This window comes from Notechis scutatus, chromosome 6 (genome assembly GCF_049901735.1).
Source record: "Notechis scutatus isolate UNSWTSFEM ecotype Mainland chromosome 6, rNotScu1.2, whole genome shotgun sequence".
NCBI classification, from domain to species: domain Eukaryota; kingdom Metazoa; phylum Chordata; class Lepidosauria; order Squamata; family Elapidae; genus Notechis; species Notechis scutatus.
In genome coordinates, this window is record NC_142014.1 from 60743187 (window position 1) to 60764324 (window position 21138).

General features: G+C 39.8%; 1 protein-coding gene across 1 annotated transcript in view; it reads left to right on the plus strand.

Moving 5' to 3' along the window:
- Nucleotides 1–4678: 4678 nt before the first annotated feature.
- ATP6V0A4 (ATPase H+ transporting V0 subunit a4) overlaps nucleotides 4679–21138 on the plus strand; it is a 39517-nt gene continuing 23057 nt past the window's right edge. Inside the window, exons 1-9 of the mRNA XM_026693386.2 lie at nucleotides 4679–4795; nucleotides 8216–8294; nucleotides 9935–10029; nucleotides 12743–12868; nucleotides 14264–14358; nucleotides 15558–15684; nucleotides 15987–16069; nucleotides 19189–19282; nucleotides 20304–20516. Of these exons, the coding sequence (XP_026549171.1) occupies nucleotides 4679–4795; nucleotides 8216–8294; nucleotides 9935–10029; nucleotides 12743–12868; nucleotides 14264–14358; nucleotides 15558–15684; nucleotides 15987–16069; nucleotides 19189–19282; nucleotides 20304–20516 (1029 nt within the window). The remainder of the gene's footprint in view (nucleotides 4796–8215; nucleotides 8295–9934; nucleotides 10030–12742; nucleotides 12869–14263; nucleotides 14359–15557; nucleotides 15685–15986; nucleotides 16070–19188; nucleotides 19283–20303; nucleotides 20517–21138) is intronic.

Consider the following 21138-nt stretch of genomic DNA (forward strand, 5'->3'; position numbering starts at 1 on the left):
CATGTCTTGCCACCCAATTCTTTGCCTTTGACATCCACAGAGCAGCAAGATAATAGTTTTAAGTATTGAATTTGCCAGCGCAAATCAGTAACATTTTAATTTGTTCTATTTAATACAAACTTTGCAAAATTCTGAAAGCTCTGCTAACAGAGAAGGAAATAATCTGAGATTAAAAAAGGAAGAATGAAAGAGGAAGAATGAAACAGGGAGGTGCCTCCATTTCTATCAAAACTTTATTATGTTGTTTATAGCAACACCTTGCTGCTGACATAATATTATTTGTGTTTATCACACAGGTCTCAAGTTGAAAGGTTTTTAGACAAAGAGTTTGCACTTGGTGTCTTACTTTTTTGTTTTCTTTTTTCTTTTTCTTTTTGCAATTTATGACTAGGAGCCAAAGTGTTCTTTTTAGTCCAGTTTGGTCCAGTTTTAAGCCACATGTCTAGAAAACCCATGTCACCCCAGTATTTCATTTGCTGCTCTGTTATGCTGGAAGCAGCTTCAGACTTCTCTGCAACACCCAGAAACAAGAAAAAAAAGACTGGATAAAGGAGGTGAGATCTTGGCGTGGATATAATTATCACAGTCCTGGGGTGAACTGTAATTTCTCTGCATTTTAGGGCCTACTTCATTTTTCTAAAGAAATTTACTTTAAAATATGATGGATATTTTTCTCCCATGAACAAGATATGATCTCCCTCTCTCTTCTGCAAACATTAAATAATACAGGCTTTGATCAAATAGCTGAATATATATTTCAAAACCAGCAATTAACACTTAATGGGGCTGGATGTTTAGGCTCTCTAATTGCTAGTGTGCAGATCTAATTATAACTTTAAAATAAAAAAGCCAACAAGTGCCTAGGAGTAATTGATGAATGATATAGACGTGATTTTAATTAGCATGATGATCCATTAGTAATGATTGACAAGTGTATCAGTCTGATCATATTTATATTATATGGATTTCTAAGCTTCACCATAATTCACTTGTTCTGGAAGCATCTGTGGGTATTTGCAGTAGGGTAGTTGAGATATTTTCTACTTTAGAATGGTTTCATGAGCGGATAGCAGTGGTTCAGTGTTTGAGCACCTTCTTTGCTTTATGCATACAATATTTGTATATTAAATTAAATTTCAAGTTTAGGTAACACAGAAATGTAGACAAAAACAAGAGCTGGTTTTCCATCTGTGGTATATGATAGGTTCCTGCAACCCAGGTCTATTTCTCAAGCATGTGTGTTGGCATTCACATATAGCAATAGCACTTCAACTTATATATCACTTCACAATGCTTTACGGACTTCTCTATGCGATTTACAAATGTCAGCATATTGTCCCCAACAATCTGGGACCTCATTTTACCCACTTCAGAAGGATGAACGGCTGAGTCAACCTTAAGTTGCTCAGAATCGAATTCCTTGCAGTGGGCAGAATTAACCTGCAATACTGCATTCTAATTACTGTGATTCCTAACTTTGACAATAGTTTCCACTACAGATTAATTTTTCTTGTTACTATGTTTGAACTCCATATGGTAGAATACTATTAAAAACCTGCCATGTTATCAATTTAAAAAGCAAATACTGAGAAACAGATTAAGCCTGAATTGTGCTTGATTCTGAAGAACAATATATCAACAAAGTAACAGGCTAACATCGGCAATACTCCTAAAGCAATTTAGATCATATCTCAAGAAAGCTTCAGTTCATAGTCTAAAAGCAAGGAACATCCTTGACATTTTCTTCTCCTCTCCCCTTATATTGCTCAAGACCTTAAACTTTCATTGGTTAATTTAATAATTTCTGCAGCAATGAATGAATAGCAACACAAAAGCATGAAGGTAGTGCTTGAAATATTTTAAAATGCCTGCTCTTCATACAAGTACAATGCAATGTATGTGCTGAAAAGCCAACAAAATGAGTAGATCTTATATAGTGCATCACTATGTGATCACGTCCCTGTGCTTACAAATTCAACTCAAAAGAATTAAGCCTCTCAAGACTGTATGCATGGTAAGTTCTCCTTTGATGGCTTGTAGCTCTTCCTGGTTGTTTTTTCTAAGTTTTGGAGCTTCCCTGTTGCAAGTTTCCCTCCCTCCCTGAAGGGGATGCTATGCTCACCCATAATCCATTTCCTCCTTCCTTTACTCTCTTGCTTACAGGGCAATAAATAGCAAAAGGAAAGCTTTCTGGGAAAGGTTTGAGAAAGAGCTAAGCAGCAAGAATCTTCCTCATTTCTGTTTTCTTCCAAGGTTGGTTGGTTAGTTTCTTTTGGTTGGTTTCTTGGAACTCCTTACCCAAAACTTGTGGTAAAGAATAATTGAGATAGCAGGTCTGCAAGGATTCCATTCTTTCTCAACCCAACCCATTGCAAAGAGCTGTTCTTGCAGGAAAAATAGGAAGAGGGGATACTACGTATGCTCCTGTACAAAAAAGGCAGGATATAAATTAAATATTAATTGTGAATCATAATAGCACTGCCATTTCAAATATATTCTCCAATCCCAATCTAAAGCCATGCCTGGTTATGAATACAATGTTAGGGAAGTGGACAAGAGGAAAACAAAACTTTCCCCTTTTCCTAGATATTGTGAAATTGGTTGTAAATGTTTGAAACATAGTGTTTTTAGGCAGCAAACATATTTGGAAACATGCCCTACTGAAAGCAATGGGATATGACTTTGGCCATAGGATCACAGCCTTTGTTGATTAATGGGTTGCATTTAGTGACTTAAAGAAGCCAAGGCTTAAGCCAAATGACTCAAAGAAGCTAGGTACTAGGTGGCTTCTCTGTAGCATGGAATAAAAAAATTGGAAATTTGTGTGTGTGTGTGTGTGTGTGTGTGTGTATATATATATATATATATATATGGTATATATATGCACACACAGTGTATATATTTTTATATATGTACAATCCCATTCTTCACAAAAGGGAGAGGTATTTGTTGTTACCTTAATTTTCCTATTTTTTATGTCTTGTTGTAGGAGTAAAACACAAACAGTATTATACACTGATAAGTACAGGCATGTGTTAATATAATATTGTTTGTGGTTACTCCTAAAACAACACATAAAGATAGGGAAATTAATGTTGTAAAGCAGGACCACTGTTAAGTTCCAATTAAGCTGATTTATGTTATGCCTATACACAAGAAATCTGATAAAATAAGCAGTTAGCACTAAATTGGTACTAGATAAGAGTTAATGGAATTCAAGATGGGCTGGCTCCTGAGAATGTAACAATTCTGGAATGGTTCCTCCCTTGACTCCACCCCCATGCTCCGCCTCCCCTTGTCTTACAACATATGATCTGAGTTTCAGCTACAATATGCCCCAAGCCTTGTTGCTTAACCTGGCAATTAAAAAAAATACATGGACTTCTACTCCAAGAATGGGAATTGAAGTCCACCTATCTTAAAGTTGCTAAAGGCTAAAAATGTTTGAAGGCTTTTTTTTATTATGCTGTTAAATTAAATTAAATGTTCCTCTCCAAATTTTAAAATATAGTAGGTAATTGACCCTGTAGAGCTGCTGCTTTGGTATCCATAACCTGCAGGGGTCATTGAGATTTACCTTCTTTTGCTCCTGCAATTTTGCTAGGATGTACTGAGACTGAATAACTCAGTGTATATAAGTTCTGAGAGAGAATGTGAATGTGTATGTGTGTTTATATATCTACAGGAATACATGGGAGCATATTTTATATCATTTGAAGTAAATATGTGAAAGTAGTTTTTTCTTTGCCAGGGTTTTGAGATACTGCTACCAGACTGCATCATGGAATGAGCTGCTCATCTGTTTGTTCCCTATTTTAGGCAACTCATAAGTTTACACCACAGTTGTCTTATTTTAATTATGTGTTTGTTTTTTCTTTTGAGTCTATGTTGATTCCTGGCAAGTGCCTCGATAAGTCCCTGCAGTTTTCTTGGTAAGGCTTTTTGGAAGTGGTTTGTCCTTGCCTCCTCCCTAGAGCTGAGAGAGAGTGACTGGCCTAAGGCAGGACTAGAACTCATGATCTCCTGTCTTCTAGCCCAGGGGTCTCCATCCTTGGCAACTTTAAGACCTGTGGACTTCAACTCCCAGAATTCCTCAGCCAGCAAAGCTTGGAGACCCCTGTTCTAGTCTAATGCCTTAACTACTATACCACACTGGCTCTCATGCAATCATGGTATGGGCCTACATAAAAGTAAATTCTGAAGAGTTCCATGAGGAGATTGAAGGGGATATTGGAATGCATTTGCAGGCCCCTTCACATCTGACCTTCATTGAAGAAGCGTCCTAGAAAAGTGCAGCAGGCCATCCAGTGCTGCCATTTCCAGGCTATTTACGGTAGTTCAGCCAAAGTGATGACTTGTCCATTGTTCAGAACTGATACTTTCCAGGCGAGCTCAAAACAATTTACTTTGTGGACTAATGAGCCAGATGTTTCTTTCTATCCATTCCATACAGAGAAGCAGACTGAACTAGAAGCTGAATTGTACTTCAATGCTGCTATAGTTCTTTGACCTGAGATGACTATCCAGTAATAGAATTGACCTTGCATGGTTTCTGCAGTTTTCCCCTACATCAAAAGTAACCTCTTTTTGACATGACAATGCTTTGTGTTATTTAGCATTACTTACATCCATCACCTTCTGTCTTTCTCCATGTCTTCACCCCAAAAGAATATGAAAGATGGCATCCATGTTTCGGAGTGAAGAGATGTGTCTGAGGCAACTTTTTCTTCAGGTGGAGTCTGCCTATTGCTGTGTTTCAGAACTTGGAGAGCTGGGTTTGGTCCAGTTCAGAGATGTGAGTAAACACCAAACGTAACCCAGCCTGTACTTCTCAGGAGCCATAGAAAGGAGGGGAATGTTGTCTACAGCAGAAAGAACGAGGATACTGTAGAGTTTAAAGATGCTAGACTAGACCCTAGGAAGATCCCTTTGAATCGGGAATGGGACAGCTTGCCACAGCCAACTTGCTGCAGCCAACTTGCCAGTCCAACTCGCTGTGTGACAATTTAGCAATTCTATTTAATTATTTAAAAAAAATAAAAAATATTTTTATTTTTGCCAATCACATTTCATTCTGTCCCTCCTTTTGCATCTTTTCTTTAATGATTCTATTCCCCTATTTCTTTGGTATTAGTGTAACTCTTGACCAGCAGTGAGTTGTCCTGTGGCAAGATGGCCATGGAAAGTTGTCCTGCATGCATTGGCTATGACAAGGTGGCTGTAGTGACTTAACCATGGTGAGTTGGCTGTGGCAAATTGTCATAGACCCCTTTGAATCTGCCCTTAATTAGTCATTGTTTCTCAGTGCAGTTTGGTTCCACAAAATATGTTGAGACCCTCTGGTAAATTGCCTTTGAGCACAGAAAAGGGCTTGGTACAAATTTAATACATAAGAATGACAAGAACTGCAACAGGGAAAAAGAGAGGAAGAGAAAGTAGCATTAGAAAAGAAACAGGAATATTCCAGAGGGAATTATTAACCTCACCCACTTTGAGGTCTACTTGTTTGGTCTACTGTTGGCATGAAACACCCAACAATTTATTTGTAAGGGAATGTGGTTCTTGATAAAATGAAATGGTGACCTTTGCTCGCATAATATGCTCTACTCTTGGGAGATGAAAATGCATTATCTTGAATATTTTATAACCATGCATAGCAGAATGCTGAGACAAAACATGAGTAATGACAAGCAAGTTGAAGATCTGGGAAATTCCTTTATTGCTGATTTTTCTTAAAGTGGGGGTGATTTTCAAACGTTTGGAGGAAAAAACAACATTTCTTAAAATACAACTTTGAAGTCACTAAGAATAAGAAGAATTGGAATGGTATAATCTTTAAAACCAAATTTTTAAAAAATTACAAAAAGATGTGTTTTTCAGAATTCTTTTCTGCATGAATGCACTACACAAACAATAAACAAACCAGTGCAAAATAAGGATAAGGAAGAAAGTGTTTGTGTTATAGAACATGATATGTGGTTTAGAATAATGGAAAGTTATTGATTTAGGACAGGGCTGTCAAACTCCCCACCTGTGAGCCGTGCTGGATGCGTCACATGCTGGCCACACCCATGCCAATTTAGTGAAGGGAGAAAAAAGTCCTGATACATCATGTGATGCCACTGTGATGACGTGAGTTTGACACCCCTGGTTTAGGATGCTTTCTGTGGACTGTTCATTAAGTTTGCACTTAGTGCTGTTGTGTTTCTTTATAGCCAAGCATAATGGATACAGAATAATCACTATTCTAGCCTCAGTCAACTTTGTTTTCCGCACGACTCACTTGAAAGAAGGAAAATAATGTAAAATAGTAATTTAAATAGATACCATGAGGTCAGGCCCAGTTTCAGCGACTCTACCATCTTGGCCTGAGCCCAATGATAATCACTGGCTGGATCTTGCAAGGATATTTCCCTGATACCTTCCGACTATCTGCTTTATTCTTTGTCTCTCCATTTTTCTACTTCTCTCAATCTTGCCAAGCATAGTCTCTTCTAATTGATTGTTTGCTCTAAGTGAGTTTCTGCTTACCAATCTTTGCCTCAAGGGACCAGTTGTCCAGGACCAATTGATTCATTCTTCTTGCTGTTCATGGTACTTTTAATAACCATTTCCTTCTCTCTCTTATTCTTTCTCAATAGCCAATATTCACAGTTTAGCACAGGAAAACAATTCCTTTTATTATTCTGATCCATTTATCTGAGAAATATGCTTATTCTGCATTATCTTTTCTAAAATGGTTATTACCTTTCTCCCTGGGATAAATCTCTTTATTTCTTTATCAATCTTGATTCCAGAATAATAAAGTTATTCATCATCTTAATTACTTTGCTCTCAGTTGTGCTTTCATTAGGGATATTAGCTGATGTCTTTTTCTTCTAAATATAACATCATTTTTTCACCTCCTCCTTTTAAACTGAGTTTTGCCAGTGGAGCCAGTTCATTCTTGCCATTCTTGAAGTACATTTGCTAATCTGTTAAAAAGAACTAAAGATCATATACTTTTTTTAACTCAACTCTTTTCTGAATCACTCTGTTTCTCCAGTTCTTAGTAACTTGTTTATTGTAAATATTTCTCGGAAGAATCAGATGTTCTGCATACCCATTCACTTTACAGCATTTAATTAGGAAACTCAGCATTACTAAATTATATTTTGTTTAGCAACAGGCCTGTTAAGTTCCATCATTTAAATTGTTTTCATAAAATTCTAAGAATTACCTATGTAGAAAGCCAAACATCACATTTTTCACTCTATTTATAAATAATGGATTTAAGGGAACCTTTGGGGTCTACAATCTGGGCAAATATATTACATGAGAAAAAGATATAAATGACCCTCAAAATTATGAATGTGAAACTATCTGTATTTCTGTAATCAGTTATTATTCACTAGCTCCATAGGCTTTTTCTCTGGTTGCACAATATTTTAATTATCATATTCTCCATGGTGATACATTACTTTGAAGAAATACTTTTAAATTGATCTGCTAATGGGCATGAGGAGTTGAATCCTTTGATATGTACTTCCACTAAATCGTCATGACTTCATATTTATTTACTTTCATATGATCTGATGTGTTAGAATCATAAATCCTAGAATTCTTAGCCATCAGGTTGGATGAACGGATGGATAGATGATGTATATGTATATGTACGTATATGTATACGTATACGTATACGTGGATGGATGGATAGATGGATGGATGGATGGATAGATAGATAGATAGATAGATAGATAGATAGATAGATAGATAGATAGATAGATAGATAGATAGATGATGGATGCAGTGATGGGATTCAAATTTTTTTACTACCGATTCTGTGGGCATAGTTTGGTAGGCGTGGCATGGCTTGGTGGGTGTGACTTGGTGGGTGTGGCAGGGGAAGGATACTGTAAAATCTCCATTCCCTCCCCACCCCACTAACCTGCTTTCCAGCTCTTTTCTCCTGTGCAGGGCAACAAAAGAAGAGCCAGCTGATCAACTGGGACTCGGGAGGCAGAGAATAGATGAGGGCAGGGCCAGTCAGAGGTGGTATTTGCTGCCTCAAAATTTCCACTACCGGTTCTCCAGAACTGGTCAGAACCTGCTGAATACCACCTCTGGATGGATGGATAATTGATAGATGATAGATGACAAGACAGACAAAGAGACAGAGAGATAATTAATTTGGCTAATTTGGCTAATCTTGTGCTTTTATATGAATTTTCTTTAGTTGAATACAAATGTGAACAACTTTCAAAGAAGATTTGTGAATGAAGTAAGAAGATGTGAATCCTTAGAAAGGGTCCTTCGTAAGTAGCTTTTAGTTTATTGAAAAATTACATTTATTGAGAGCTGTTCTTAGTCCAACAATCTCTAGAATGTTTTAGTGCACAAAAACAGCAATTATTAGCACTTTTTGATTTAGCATTCTGGGAACCAGTGTCCCCAGAAATTGAGCAAAAAGTGGAAATAAGATACAGTATTAACTGGAAGGGGGACACTGGTTGCTGCAGATCATTGTAGACCAGGGGTCCCTAACCCCCCCCATCCAGGCCCTGCAAGTAAGTGGAACCATACAATGAGTAAAACCATGCCACCCCTCCGATCCATGGAAAAACTATCCTCCACAGAACCGGTCCCTGGTCCCCAAAAGTTTGAGGGCAGCAGCTGTACATCATGCCCAAGTGAGTTGAAAATCCCAAAGGCAGATTTCAAATTCCTAAAAATATATTGCAGTAAAACCTTTTGCTGGAGATCTTGTGGAATCAGTACCAACACTAAGGCTTAGTTGCATTAAGCAATAAGCTTTGCTTAGAAAAGGTTGTCTAACTTGCCTCCTATGAGTTAACATTCAAGGGTGTCCCAAAGGTGCTTTTTCATTCAAGGATGTACTATAATTACATAATCCACATGGGACAATTATCTACGTATATGTAAGGAGGAAAGTTTTAAAATGTGACTAGCTTCCTTAGAAACCCTCTTTGTTAACCATTCACTACCATTCTCTCCAGATCTTTTTGAAAAAGTTTTGTAATTTTCTGTAGATCCTTGGCAAACTAAGCAATAAAACAAATACGTTCAACTTTCCATACGTTTAACCTACTTGTTTTTTTTTAGTGATGTCTTCTTCCTTGTAAAAATGAAACGCAGGGCTGAAAATATTTCCTTGTGTATCTTCCAGTGATGCCATTATACAATTGCCAATTAAGAAAACCAGAGATTTGAAAAGATCAGGGGGAGGGACAGGCAACTGAATCTCAGGCAGGCAGGAAAACCCGGGCCCACATTCTGGAGGCAGGCAGGGAAGGGGCTCATGAGCCCAGCTGAGCCTTGACCAGGCAGTGACGAGGGTCTTGGGATCTGGGAAGGGCGCTTGCCTGAAGAGGTTGGTGGATGGATCCCCAGTGAGCCATTGGTCCCTCATTTTCTGCCGAGAGCTGCTTGGGCCTGGTCGCCATGGGGCACGAGAAGGAAGTGTTGCCTGGTGCGAGCTCTGCCCTTCTCTGGTACGGGCAAGAGGAGAGAGTTTCCCCTTTTCTCTTAACATTGTACAGCTTCTTGGTTTTTCTCAGAATGCTTCTAGATGCTGCTTAGCTGTTGTGGGTGCATGTGATTTTAAAAAATGCTGTTTTAACCCCCCTTGAATAAGCCACCATTGCAGGAAGTGTAGCCTTTAATAAAGGACTGTTAGCGGCAAAAGGGAAAAAAAAGTGTTGCCCTTAACTACACAAAGCCTGGTTGCCTCAGTGATTAATGCACAAGATATCTCTTAATGTGGCACAGCTTGTGATTCTATTTATTAAAGAGGTGAAAAGTTAGGCCGTATCCATGTTCGCACAAAATCCTTAATCACCAATTTACAACTAACCAAGTTTCTTATGGTGAGGAAAAGACAGCAGAGCATGTTTTGTAAACTTAGCCAGTGTGTTTCTATTTGTTTTCCTCCCAGGTTTTCTGGAAAGCGAGATGGGGGAGGAGATCCTGCCTGTCATATATGGGAAATATCCAGATACTCCACCACCACGAGAAATGATTGACTTAGAGGTAGGCTTTGCCTGTTTCTCGTTAGAGAAGGATGATAGACAGTTGTGTTGACTCAGCAGGAGACGGCAATCCAAAATAACTTTAAGTCAAGATCTTTACAACACTCAGAATAATTTGTTTGATATAGAAAATTTATAAATGCAACAGCTTGTTCAATTTTGTAGTTCCTAATTGTAGCTCTGACTTTATCATGTTTTATTCTTCTTGGGTCTACTACTCTTTCTTTTTTTAAAAAAATCATTTTACTTTTCTACTGTGAAATAACAGTAGAAAAGTAAAATGATTTGAATGGTATGCTGTATGTCAGGGGTGTCAAACTTCAAGGCCCACAGACCTCATCCAGTCCATGATGTGGTCATATCCAGCCCGCGAGGCCATCCTGGAAAATGTAAGGGGCTGTCCTGCATTGCTATGGCCCAATCTACCCAATGCGAAGAGGAAGGTGTGATGACCTGGGGCATGGCACAAAGGCAACATAATCAGATAATCAATAAGAGTCCCTTAAATAGCTCCAACTTTGCCCCCAGTGTCCAGGTTACCTTCTGGCTAGAGAAAAACTCTCCCAGGAACAGCCTTTAACTGCAGAAAATCAAGTCCAAAACATGGTCAACAAAAACTATAATTTTAAGTCCAATCAAGCCAAACTGAGGTAATTAGTTTGGCAAGGCAGGAACAAGAATTCCAGATGTGAAGGCACAGCAAAACTCACATGGTTGGGAAGACGCCAGGAATATAGATAAGCAACAACAACACAGGATAAAGTCACATTTGCTCCCAACAGCTGCCGCAGTCAGCATTTAGTTCTTACAAATTTTCATCCCAGGTGTGGCTAATGAAGGGAATCAGGTCCCTTTCCTTCCCCGTAAGCCACACAACCCACATTGCTCTCTTCTATGTTCCTCCCTGCATGCCCTAGGATAAAGAGGGGGTTGGCCTGGGTCTTCCTCTGAACTCCCTCTCCCTTGTTTTATCTCTTCCCTACTCTGCCCAGCCAGACACTGCCCTTCCCCAACCTCCTGCACAGCCAACGGGGCCAGACTCCCATTCCCTGTCAGCTGTTCATCTTCCTCCTCAGATTCAGACTCTGACAGGGGCATGACAGAAAGATCGGGCTGGTATTGCTTCAGCCCAGTGTACCCAATGCAAAGAGGAAACATGCCAGCAGTTTGGGGAGTGGCATGAAGCTGGCCATGCCCACCCAGTTGGCCACAGCCACCCAGTCAGCCACACCCACCTGGCCCTCCAAGGTCAACCACAGCCCTGATGCAGCCCTCAATGAATTTGAGTTTGACACCCCTGCTCTATGCTATGGTTACAAAAATAAAGTTATTTACTTATGGTTCTCATCTTCTCCAGCCAGTATAGCCATGCTGTCTGGAGATTATGATTCCAACAATCTAATAGATTGTGAAGGCACAGATTGGGGATTGCTCTAACTAATACCTAAACCTGGGAGGGTAGGAATTGGGCAATGTTCTTGCAGAAGCAAGAAACAGATTCCCCGCAAAGAAAAACCCCTCACATTGGGAATTAACTGCATTCACCAACAGAAGGTCCAGGCATGAAGTCCCGTAAGAAGTTAACTGAAACAATAATCCCTATCAGCTTGTTGTGATAAACACAAGGCTGTGAGCTCCCAGCCGGGAGGCTGCAAATTAAGTTAGTTCAAACAGAGAAATAGACAAACCTCAGTTCTAGCAGGGCAGTTTTTGTCGCACGAAACACACAAGGAGCAAACTTTCCAGAAATGTGAACGGTTGTCTGCGATAACCAATCCACCCACTTTCCTCCTATTTATTCCCCAGCCAGGGAGGGGCCATTCAGCGTCCATGTTTGTTTTGCTTCCCGAGCCAGCTCATTCTCCTCCGTTGTTCACCCTTCCTATCTGCATATGCACATCTGGAACAGGCCCCAGCTGTTCTTCCTCCTCACTTATCTCTGACTCCAAAGGCAGCTGCCTCTCTTGCTGGGAAATGTTGGACGGTCCTGGCTCTATATCTGTTTCCAACACTGAGCATCCATCAGAGCCTTCCCCAAGCTCCAGAAGTTCTTCCCCAACATCCTCATTTTCTGAGTCTGTAGCTAACTCTGCTGGCAGCTGGTGGGCCACAACAGGCAATCCAGTACTTTCTCAGTCTTGGCTAACTTAAAAGCTAAGCAGGGTTGCACTTCGTTGGTGTTAGATAGGAGACCTCAGGAATACCAGGGTTATAGGCCATCCAGAGAAGGTATATTACTTCTGAAAAAAAAACCCAGTGTCAATGAAGTAACAACAAATCATCGTTGATTCAAAGGAATATTTTCTTTTTTTTCTGTTAGTCTAAACAGACTATGATCAGAAGGGTTAATGGTTAAAGCTGAATGAAGAACAAAAAGTAGAATGACTTGGAAGCTTAGTGCTTAACCAGCAGAGCTGTAAAAACATGTTATAATCCCTCATTCTTTTACCTAACACAGACAAGAAGATTTGCTGTATTTTCCGTTAGTTATTTTTCTATCTGCACTTAATTTATGTCATTTGTGAATCATTCATACTGAGAAGTAGGGCTGAGATGTTCATACTCACTGCAAAATTGCCTAACATGCTGAGATGCATTTCGAAATGTTTGCTGTCTAATAATCCATCTTTAGAGTAATCTATTTTGTCAGCAGTGAAGTGTGTGACAGAATGATTGGACATACAGTACTTCTATTTCTCTCCGGCTATAAACAGGCAGTCTTGGAGAAACTGGAAGGTGAGTTGGAAGAAGCCAACCAGAACTTGCAGGCATTGAGGCAGAACTTTCTAGAACTTACTGAACTCAAACATCTCCTGAAGAAAACCCAAGACTTCTTCGAGGTGACACAATTTTTCAATGCATTCAGCTCAACTGTCTGAGGGACAAACTGTGGGCAATACCATATTTACATACAATCTTGAACATCTTGACTCTGTTGTCCCTTCTGTCATTCAAATTCTCTGATTTCAGCCCTTTGAGGTAGTCCAGACCAGAAGTACTAGCTCCGCTTTATTGTAAAGTTACTATCAACTGTCCAACTAGTGAATCCAGAATCAGAAAACACTCTTGGGAGCTTTGAATTCCCAAAAGTAAAACTTTATTAGATACACCATTTTGGTATTGAAGAAACAAAACCAGCTCTAGTTTTCCAGTTATGAAACCTCCTTTTGTTATGGGAATAGTCCATCTCTTTCTCAAGCACCTGCAGTGGTGACCTTGATGGCTGCCAGGCTTTCACAGTTGACGCACACATTCTCAGCATTCTATTTCCACTTTCCCTCCCGCTAGTTCACTGGCAAGTTGAAAAGTGTTAAGTTTGAAAGAAGCACAGCAGTTCAATCTTGACAGAATTAACAAAATTTTGCAAGTCTGAAAGTACATCTCTCCCTTCTTACCTTTGCAGTCCAAGAAAGGGGGCGTGCATAAGCGCACCAACGTGCCTACCGTCCCTGTCCTATTGTTTCTCTTATTCTTTTATTTTTCTTATATGTACCCATTTCATGCATTCACAACTATGTATACACTTATACTTATTATCTTGTAAACAATTGGCAAATCAAATAAATAAATAAAATAAATAAATAAAGTAGGAAGGGTCCCTACTGAACCATTTGCCATTCTATGTTCCTTCTATGGGCTAAGCTTCGTTATTTGACCGTTGCCCTGACAGCAATTCATCCCTTGTCTCCCAAGGTCATTCCCATATACTATTACATCAGCCCCAGCAATGACTCTGGGAATTCTTACTGATCTCCCACCCAAGGATTGCTATGTGTTGCTGTGCCAATCCTCCCTGGGAGGCCAAGTTAGGAAACCAATTCTTCAGGAATATTAGAGCTTACTTTTGGAAATAGGCTATAGTACCAGAACCTGGTAAAAATAGGCTGTACCTCCTTTTCTTGAGCCTGCCCAAGTCTCTTTCTAATACTATCTTGCTTCCCACAATATAAGGCATATTTCCATCTTCTTTGTTCTTCTTAATTGTTCTTGCCTATTTTGTTTTTATCTCCCATTGGGTTATGCCCCCATATGTCCTTCCTTCCCCAATACAGCGGCATTCAGAAGCTCTGGATGTAAGCTTCTATTCATCCGCTGGTTAATATTGCTGTGGTATCTGGATAACAACATCTAAGATAGAGAAAATTGTCCTAAAGCCGCAAAAAGTAATAAAGAGGTCTTGGACTGGCTGAGTTTTGGAATGGGACTTTTAAGTTAAGCTTTTGTCCTGCTTTCAGACTGAGACTAATTTGCCTGATGATTTCTTCAATGAAGATACTTCAGGGCTATTGGAACTAAGAAGCACTCCTGCAGCAGTTGCTGCAAAACTGGGGTGAGTATTGTTTCTCTTGTGTTGTATCCACCATGTTTATGTCTTAGTGACGTAGCCCATAGTTCAAACATATCACTGAAGTGAACACACGTCCTCCTGGCTGGGTGTAGCTAATGGAGAAGAAAATTCTCGGTTTAGCAAATTTATTTTTTTATTTGTCAACTTAATATTTTCCCTTTCTCCCAGAACTGGGCTGCAGAGGCATCTGTGAGGCAGCAAATGATGCAATGAGCATCATATCGTTGTAATATAAGCTCCAGCCCCTAGGCATGTCTGTTGCAGTGTTGCATACATGTATGAAAGCTTATGTCATGTTGCTGATTTCATTATTTTGCTGAAAGCCTTCAGTCCTATTGAACCCTCTATAGAAATCTCTGCATGGTACCCAAGCCTTTCGAACCATGCCACTAAATTCCAAGGTGCTACCATTTTGAGACAAAAAAATGAGAAATGCATGTAGAATTACTCTTACATAGGCTTAGTTTTAAAAATTATGAGGGAACACCACAACCTCTTCCCCATAAAATCTTTATTAATATCTAAAACCTGACCCACTTACACAGGTGACACTAAAGCTAACTCTGTCCTACTATTGCAGGGGTGTCAACCTCAATTTCATTGAGGGCTGTAGCAGGCTGTGGTTGACCTGGAGGAGCTGGGGGCATGGCTGACTGGGTGGGTGTGACCAACTGGGTGGGCGTGGCCAGCTTGACGCCACTCCCCAAACTGCTGGCTTGTTTCCTCTTCGCACTGGGTAGACCAGGCCGAAGCCATGCTGGCCCAATCTTTCATCTTCATATTGGGTAGTCCAGGACAGCCCCGCATGCCAGATCCAACCACATCATGGGCCGCATCCGGGCCGCAGGACTTGAGTTTGACACCCCTGTACTACTGCATCTCTGTCCTACTAATGTGAACATCGCTCAATTGTAAAGTTCCTCAGAGCATGCCATCCTTTTGCTCCCAAAATTTGCCCGTTCTGTTTTAGGATATTTCATGCTATCTAAGAAGGCTGGGAGTTATCAGTCAGTCATTTTATTTATATAAATAAAATAATCCCTTCACATTCAGAAGGTGCTATGGTGGAGCAGGCCAGTCTAGGAACTGATAGTAGGATTCCAATTGGTATAATTCAATAAATTAATTACTTCTAGAAGAGCATATTATACAGGGTATTACGTTTGTTTTGCATTTCATAGATTCATAGCTGGTGTGATTAAAAGAGAGAGGCTGGTGACTTTTGAACGTTTGCTGTGGAGAGCCTGCAGGGGAAACATCTACCTGAAGTTCAGTGAAATGGATACATCCTTGGAAGATCCTGTCACTGTAGGTACCGATGGGTTTTTAATTTTGTTTAATTTTGATCTTTTACCTATATAAAGCTAGGAAATTACTAAGATTGTATTTATTTATTTATTTACTTATTTTGATTTGTCAATCGCTTACAAGATAATAGGTATAAGTATATACATAGTTATGAATACATGAAATGGGTACATATAAGAAAAATAAAAGAAACAATAGGACAGGGACGGTAGGCCCACTGGTGCGCTTATGCACGATTGTATTTGGTTGCCTCTGTGACTCTTTTGAAATTGTTTCTCCTTAAATCATATTTCCTTTCCCAGAAAGAAGAGATGAAAAAGAACGTATTCATCATCTTCTATCAAGGGGAGCAGCTGAGACAGAAAATCAAGAAGATTTGTGAAGGGTGAGAAAGAGCATTTTGACTGTAACTGAAATTAATGACTCTTGAGTTAGTCAATTAAAAAAACCTGAGTTGGCTTTCAGATTGATCTCCGTAGGATTTTAATGCCCGCTGTTTTGCCTTGTCTTAGACAAGACCCATCCTGGAAAATTCAAAGTGTAATTAAGTCCAGGGTTGGAACATGCTGATATAATCCAGGTTGGTGGTGTGAATTTTAAACCTTTATTCAGAACTATCCGATAGAAAATTATCACTATCACAATTGCTTCTGGTTCTTTAGCTGAAATTGATTTTGAACATGTCATCCCAAAGGTGCTTTTTCAAGAGGCAACTGGACTTTCTTTGGGTTTTTTTTGAAGATGTTTCACTTCTCATCCAAGAAGCTTCCTCAGTTCTGACTGAGAATTTAGATAAGAAGTGTCAGAACTGAAGAAGCTCCTTGGATGAGAAGCAAAACTTCTTCAAGGAAAAACAAAGACAGTCCAGTTGCCTCTTGAAAAAGCACATTTGGGTCAGCCATGACCTGGATGATTGAGAATCTCCATAAAAATATTGAACATGCACCACTGATTACAAATGTTTGGGGGTGAGGACAGCTCCTTAAAGAGCCAAAATGATATCATCCATGTCCACATTAAAGATAGAGGTCCTCCAAGATTTACAGTAGCTTAGAAAACTTGAAGCATCACATTTCTAAACCCAAACCAATTATTAATGGGCTTAGTGGGATATTTTAAAAAATGTCTTTTTTGGCAAGGGGTGGGAAAAAATTGCAAAAATTCTGTTAAAGCATGAACAAGAAAACCCCATCTGCTATTCAATATTCTTTGTCCTATAGGAATTCAAGGTTTGAGATTACTGCTAATGTTTCTGTCTCTTGTTTTTACTGCATGTTGCTCTTAATTTTAACACTAGAAAAAAATTAATTAGTGTTAAATTTTGCCTACCAGATTTATTAAAATTGGGAGCAGAGCAAAAAATAAGCATTTCCCCAAGCCTTCTCTCTTTCAATTGAGGATGCTGGAACACTAATAGGAGTTCTCCAGCAGATTTTATCAATTTCAAAACCCTCCAGTGAATGGTTCATGTGCTTTCCTAGATGAAGGTGTCATTAAAGTGAAAGTGACATTCTGACAGGCAAAACCAGCATGCAAAAAGAACTGTGAAAAGATCAAAGTTATCGGGCTGAAACCTTGACTGTGTCAGGGAGAAGGGAGGGAATGTAGCTTGTGTGGGCTCTTTTAAAGAGGAATGTTTTTTTCAAGTACAATTTGAGAACTTAAAAGGTCAGTTTAAAATATGGGGTGAGCATCAGAAAGCTTTTCCTAATGAAAAATTAATTAATATGCTTCAGCTGATGCTTTGGTTTGACTAGATTATTGGTGAATCCATGTCATGCTTGAAGCTAGAAGAATATAAGCATGGATAGCGGCATCAAGGTAGGGTGGAAGACAAAATAGTGGGATGGTAACTCCACCACTGTTGTATGCAGATGTACAAAAGGAGAAACGTTTGCATGAGTCGTGGTGGCGCAGTGGTTAGAATGCAGTATTGCAGGCTAATTCTGCTGGCTGCCAAGAGTGGTATATAAGTCTAAGTGCTATTGCTGTTGTAATATTTGCCTACCATCCTGTAAGTCTGATGGTGCCACTGGGTACCATATTTCCCTGAAAATATGACCTACCTCAAAAGTAAGTCCTAGCTTGATTTTCACATGTGTATCCAATATAAGCCCTACCCCAAAAAATAAGCCCTAATTAAGACCCTGCCCACTCCAGGATGCACGGGTAGAAATTAAGCTAGGGTGGGGATGATGGGGTGGAGCTGCCCTACTACTTTTGGACAGTTGCAGCCAGACCTCGCGCACCCTGACACCTGCCTTGCCGGCCCATTTCTTCTGCAGCTGGCAAGGCTTTCCTGAAGGCCTCTGCAGCCGATAACAGAACTCTGGATTGATCAAGAGCTTTGTTATCAGCTGCAGAGACCTTCAGGAAAGTCTTGTCAGCTGCAGAAGAAGTTCCTGAAGTCCTCCGACAATGAAAAGAACGCCAGGGATGACACACATAAGTGGACAACATCACCCCCTGAAAATAAGACCTGGTTCCTTTTTTTGGTGGCAAAAAAAAAAATACAAGACAGGGTCTTATTTTTGGGGAAACAAAGTAGCACTTCCTTCTTGCAATGAAGCATTTTCCCCCAAAGTTTCAGCTTTCCTAATAATGGAAAGTCCAGTCATTCCATACAGCATTGGAACAAATCAATTTGGCTATTAAAATAATCTACTCTAGAAATTATGTAAAACGATATCTTAAATTCCAGTGGTCTGTGCAGCCACTGGTGACATTATGACATTCCTGCCTTGCTCTCTCTCTCTCTCTCTGGCCTGCAGTTCTTGAAAAATAATAATGTCAATTAAAATATTCAGACCTTCTCTTTTGATAATACTATGGGAAAAGATTGACAGGCAGATGGAACTGAAAGCGTAAATATTACCCCTTACCCCAGAACTTGACTTCACCAAGAGCAAAAAGGAAGCAAGGGTAGCTTCACCTGCCTGCTTGTGAGTAAAATACGCTCAGAACACGTACATTCCAAAAGTTGATACCATAGAAATATGAGTATATTTGTTCATTACAGATGAGAGACTAATAGGGTGGACAGCTTTCAGGATCAATAACAATCAAAAGTCTAGCAAAAGCAAGAGCATTTTATTGATTCTAATAACACTCCCAATAGAATATCCCTCATAGCCTGGGAGCAACTTAAGCCCTTAAGAGAAAGCCTTCTTTGTCAGGTAGATGAGTCTTTGAGAAAGATGAGTCCAAAACATTTCTCCTAAAGAACTTAATGGCCTGATAAGCTCTTAATAGCCCTTAAGTCATCTAGCTAGTCAAGTCTTAAGCCATTCAAGACTTATTTTAAATAGCAATTTTATCCTAAATTGTCCATTAAGCAGTTGGAAACCAGTGTAGAACTGTCATTGGGAAAGCCTATGGGGTCCTTGTACTGGTTAGCAATCGAGCTGTTGCCTTTTTTTTTAACAATGACAACTTCCACACCTTTGTTGTAAAGTGCATTTCAGTGGGCACAATGGCTGGAACCAGGTATTGTTTCTTCATTAGGTTCCGTGCTACTGTATATCCCTGTCCTGAATCAGCTGCAGAACGCCGAGAAATGGCTGCTGGCGTGAACACGAGGATTGAAGATCTCAACACAGTAGGTAGTTTTTAGCCTTGCTTGGAGTAATATGGAGCATGCCTTAGGTCAGCATGTGCCAAACCCTAGCAGTGATTGGAGCCCTGGCCGAAGTAGACAGTATGTAGTTCAGATGTGTGTCCTAGCCTCCTTCCTACGGTGCCAGTCAGCAAGCACTTGGGTCTAGAGACCACTCACTGTGTTTCTTATAATGCTTCAGAGCCACATCACTTAGGGCATTATGGGAGATTTAAATGGCAGCTGCCAATACAAATAAAACACTACTGTGGTTGCCATCAGGACTAATAGCAGTTAGGTGGGCATAGTGGGGCAGCTGCTGATATGGGATGGGAGTGAAATATAAGAGGCTGGAAAATGAGTCAAATGGTCCCAATAATGGGGTAGAGCAAATATAAATTATGAGTCTAAGCAGTGGTGCTATTCATCTGGTGTAACAACCGGTTCGTTGAGTGCGCGCTTTGCATGTGCACATGGTCTATGTTTAAAAAGTCAATTTTCAACTGAATTACTCACCTTCTGCAGCTCCAGTGATCTAAACAGCTGAGGCACAGCAAACCACTCTGCTGCGTGAATCAGCTGTGCTAAAAAAAACAGGAAATAAAGCACAGAAAAGAGCAGGGGCAGGTGGGCGGGGCCAAATACTCACTGGAACTACCAGTTCGCCTGAACCAGTCCAAACCAGTAGAATCTCCCTGCCCCCGAATCTAAGTCAGTTCTTTCATCCTACACATGTGTTGGTCTGTAACTCCCAGAATTCTTCAACCAGGAAGGGCATGCTACAGGCTAGCTAAGGAATTTTAGTAGTTGTAGCCCATACATTTATTTATTTATTTAATTTATATTGCTGCCTGTTCACCCATGGCGACTCGATGCGGCTTACACAATGTAAAACCATATTTAAAACAAAAATAAAAAAACAAAAAAACAAAAACTAACAAAAATAATCAAATAAATTAGTAAAGTACAATAGAACAATAGAATTTGTTGGGTTACTAATCTAAACCTTTGCCCCTACTTACAGGTGATCACCCAAACTGAGTCCCATCGACAGGGGCTATTGAAGGAAGCATCTGCAAACCTGTGGGCCTGGGGGATCAAAGTGAAGAAAATGAAAGCCATCTATCACATCCTGAATTCTTGCAACATTGATGTCACTCAGCAGTGTGTCATTGCAGAGATCTGGTTCCCTATGGTTGATACCCCCAGGATAAAAAGAGCACTAAATCAAGGAATGGTAAGGAGAATTCTGTCATTCTTAGCAAGTGATATTAACTCAACTGAGTGCCCTGAATCTGTGGCAGAGTACTTACTTTGCCTGCAGGAAAAAGGACTGAGTGAAACTTTGCAGACATTTCATTACCCAACTAAAGAACATTAAAAATACTGGATTATTACTAGGAAAACAATCAAGCAGAAAACAATACTCTTGACAAGGAACTGTCAAGGAGAAAACCACATCTTGCCAAAGCTGGCAAGGCAAGCTCCTATATGTAAACAGGGAGCAAACCCCATACTCTTCAACACTGAAGATGTTTCCCTTGTTGGATAAAGAAAGCAAACAACCAAGCTCAGGGAGCACCAAGGAATCCACACTTCAGCCACAAATAATATATTCTCTACTATTAGAAGAAGGACTGGTGGGTGTTGAATACTGCAGAGAGTAAGGAAAATGAGCTTAATGGAGATATGTAAGCTCTGTTAAGCAAAGCAACAAAAATGTCTTAAGTCCACAACAGACAGATGATAATATTTTGAACAGCACTAAATACCTCCTAATTCACAATTATGGTCATGATTTATCACTTATATCTTTTATGTACAATGAGAGCTTAAGCACCAAAGACAAATTCCTTGTA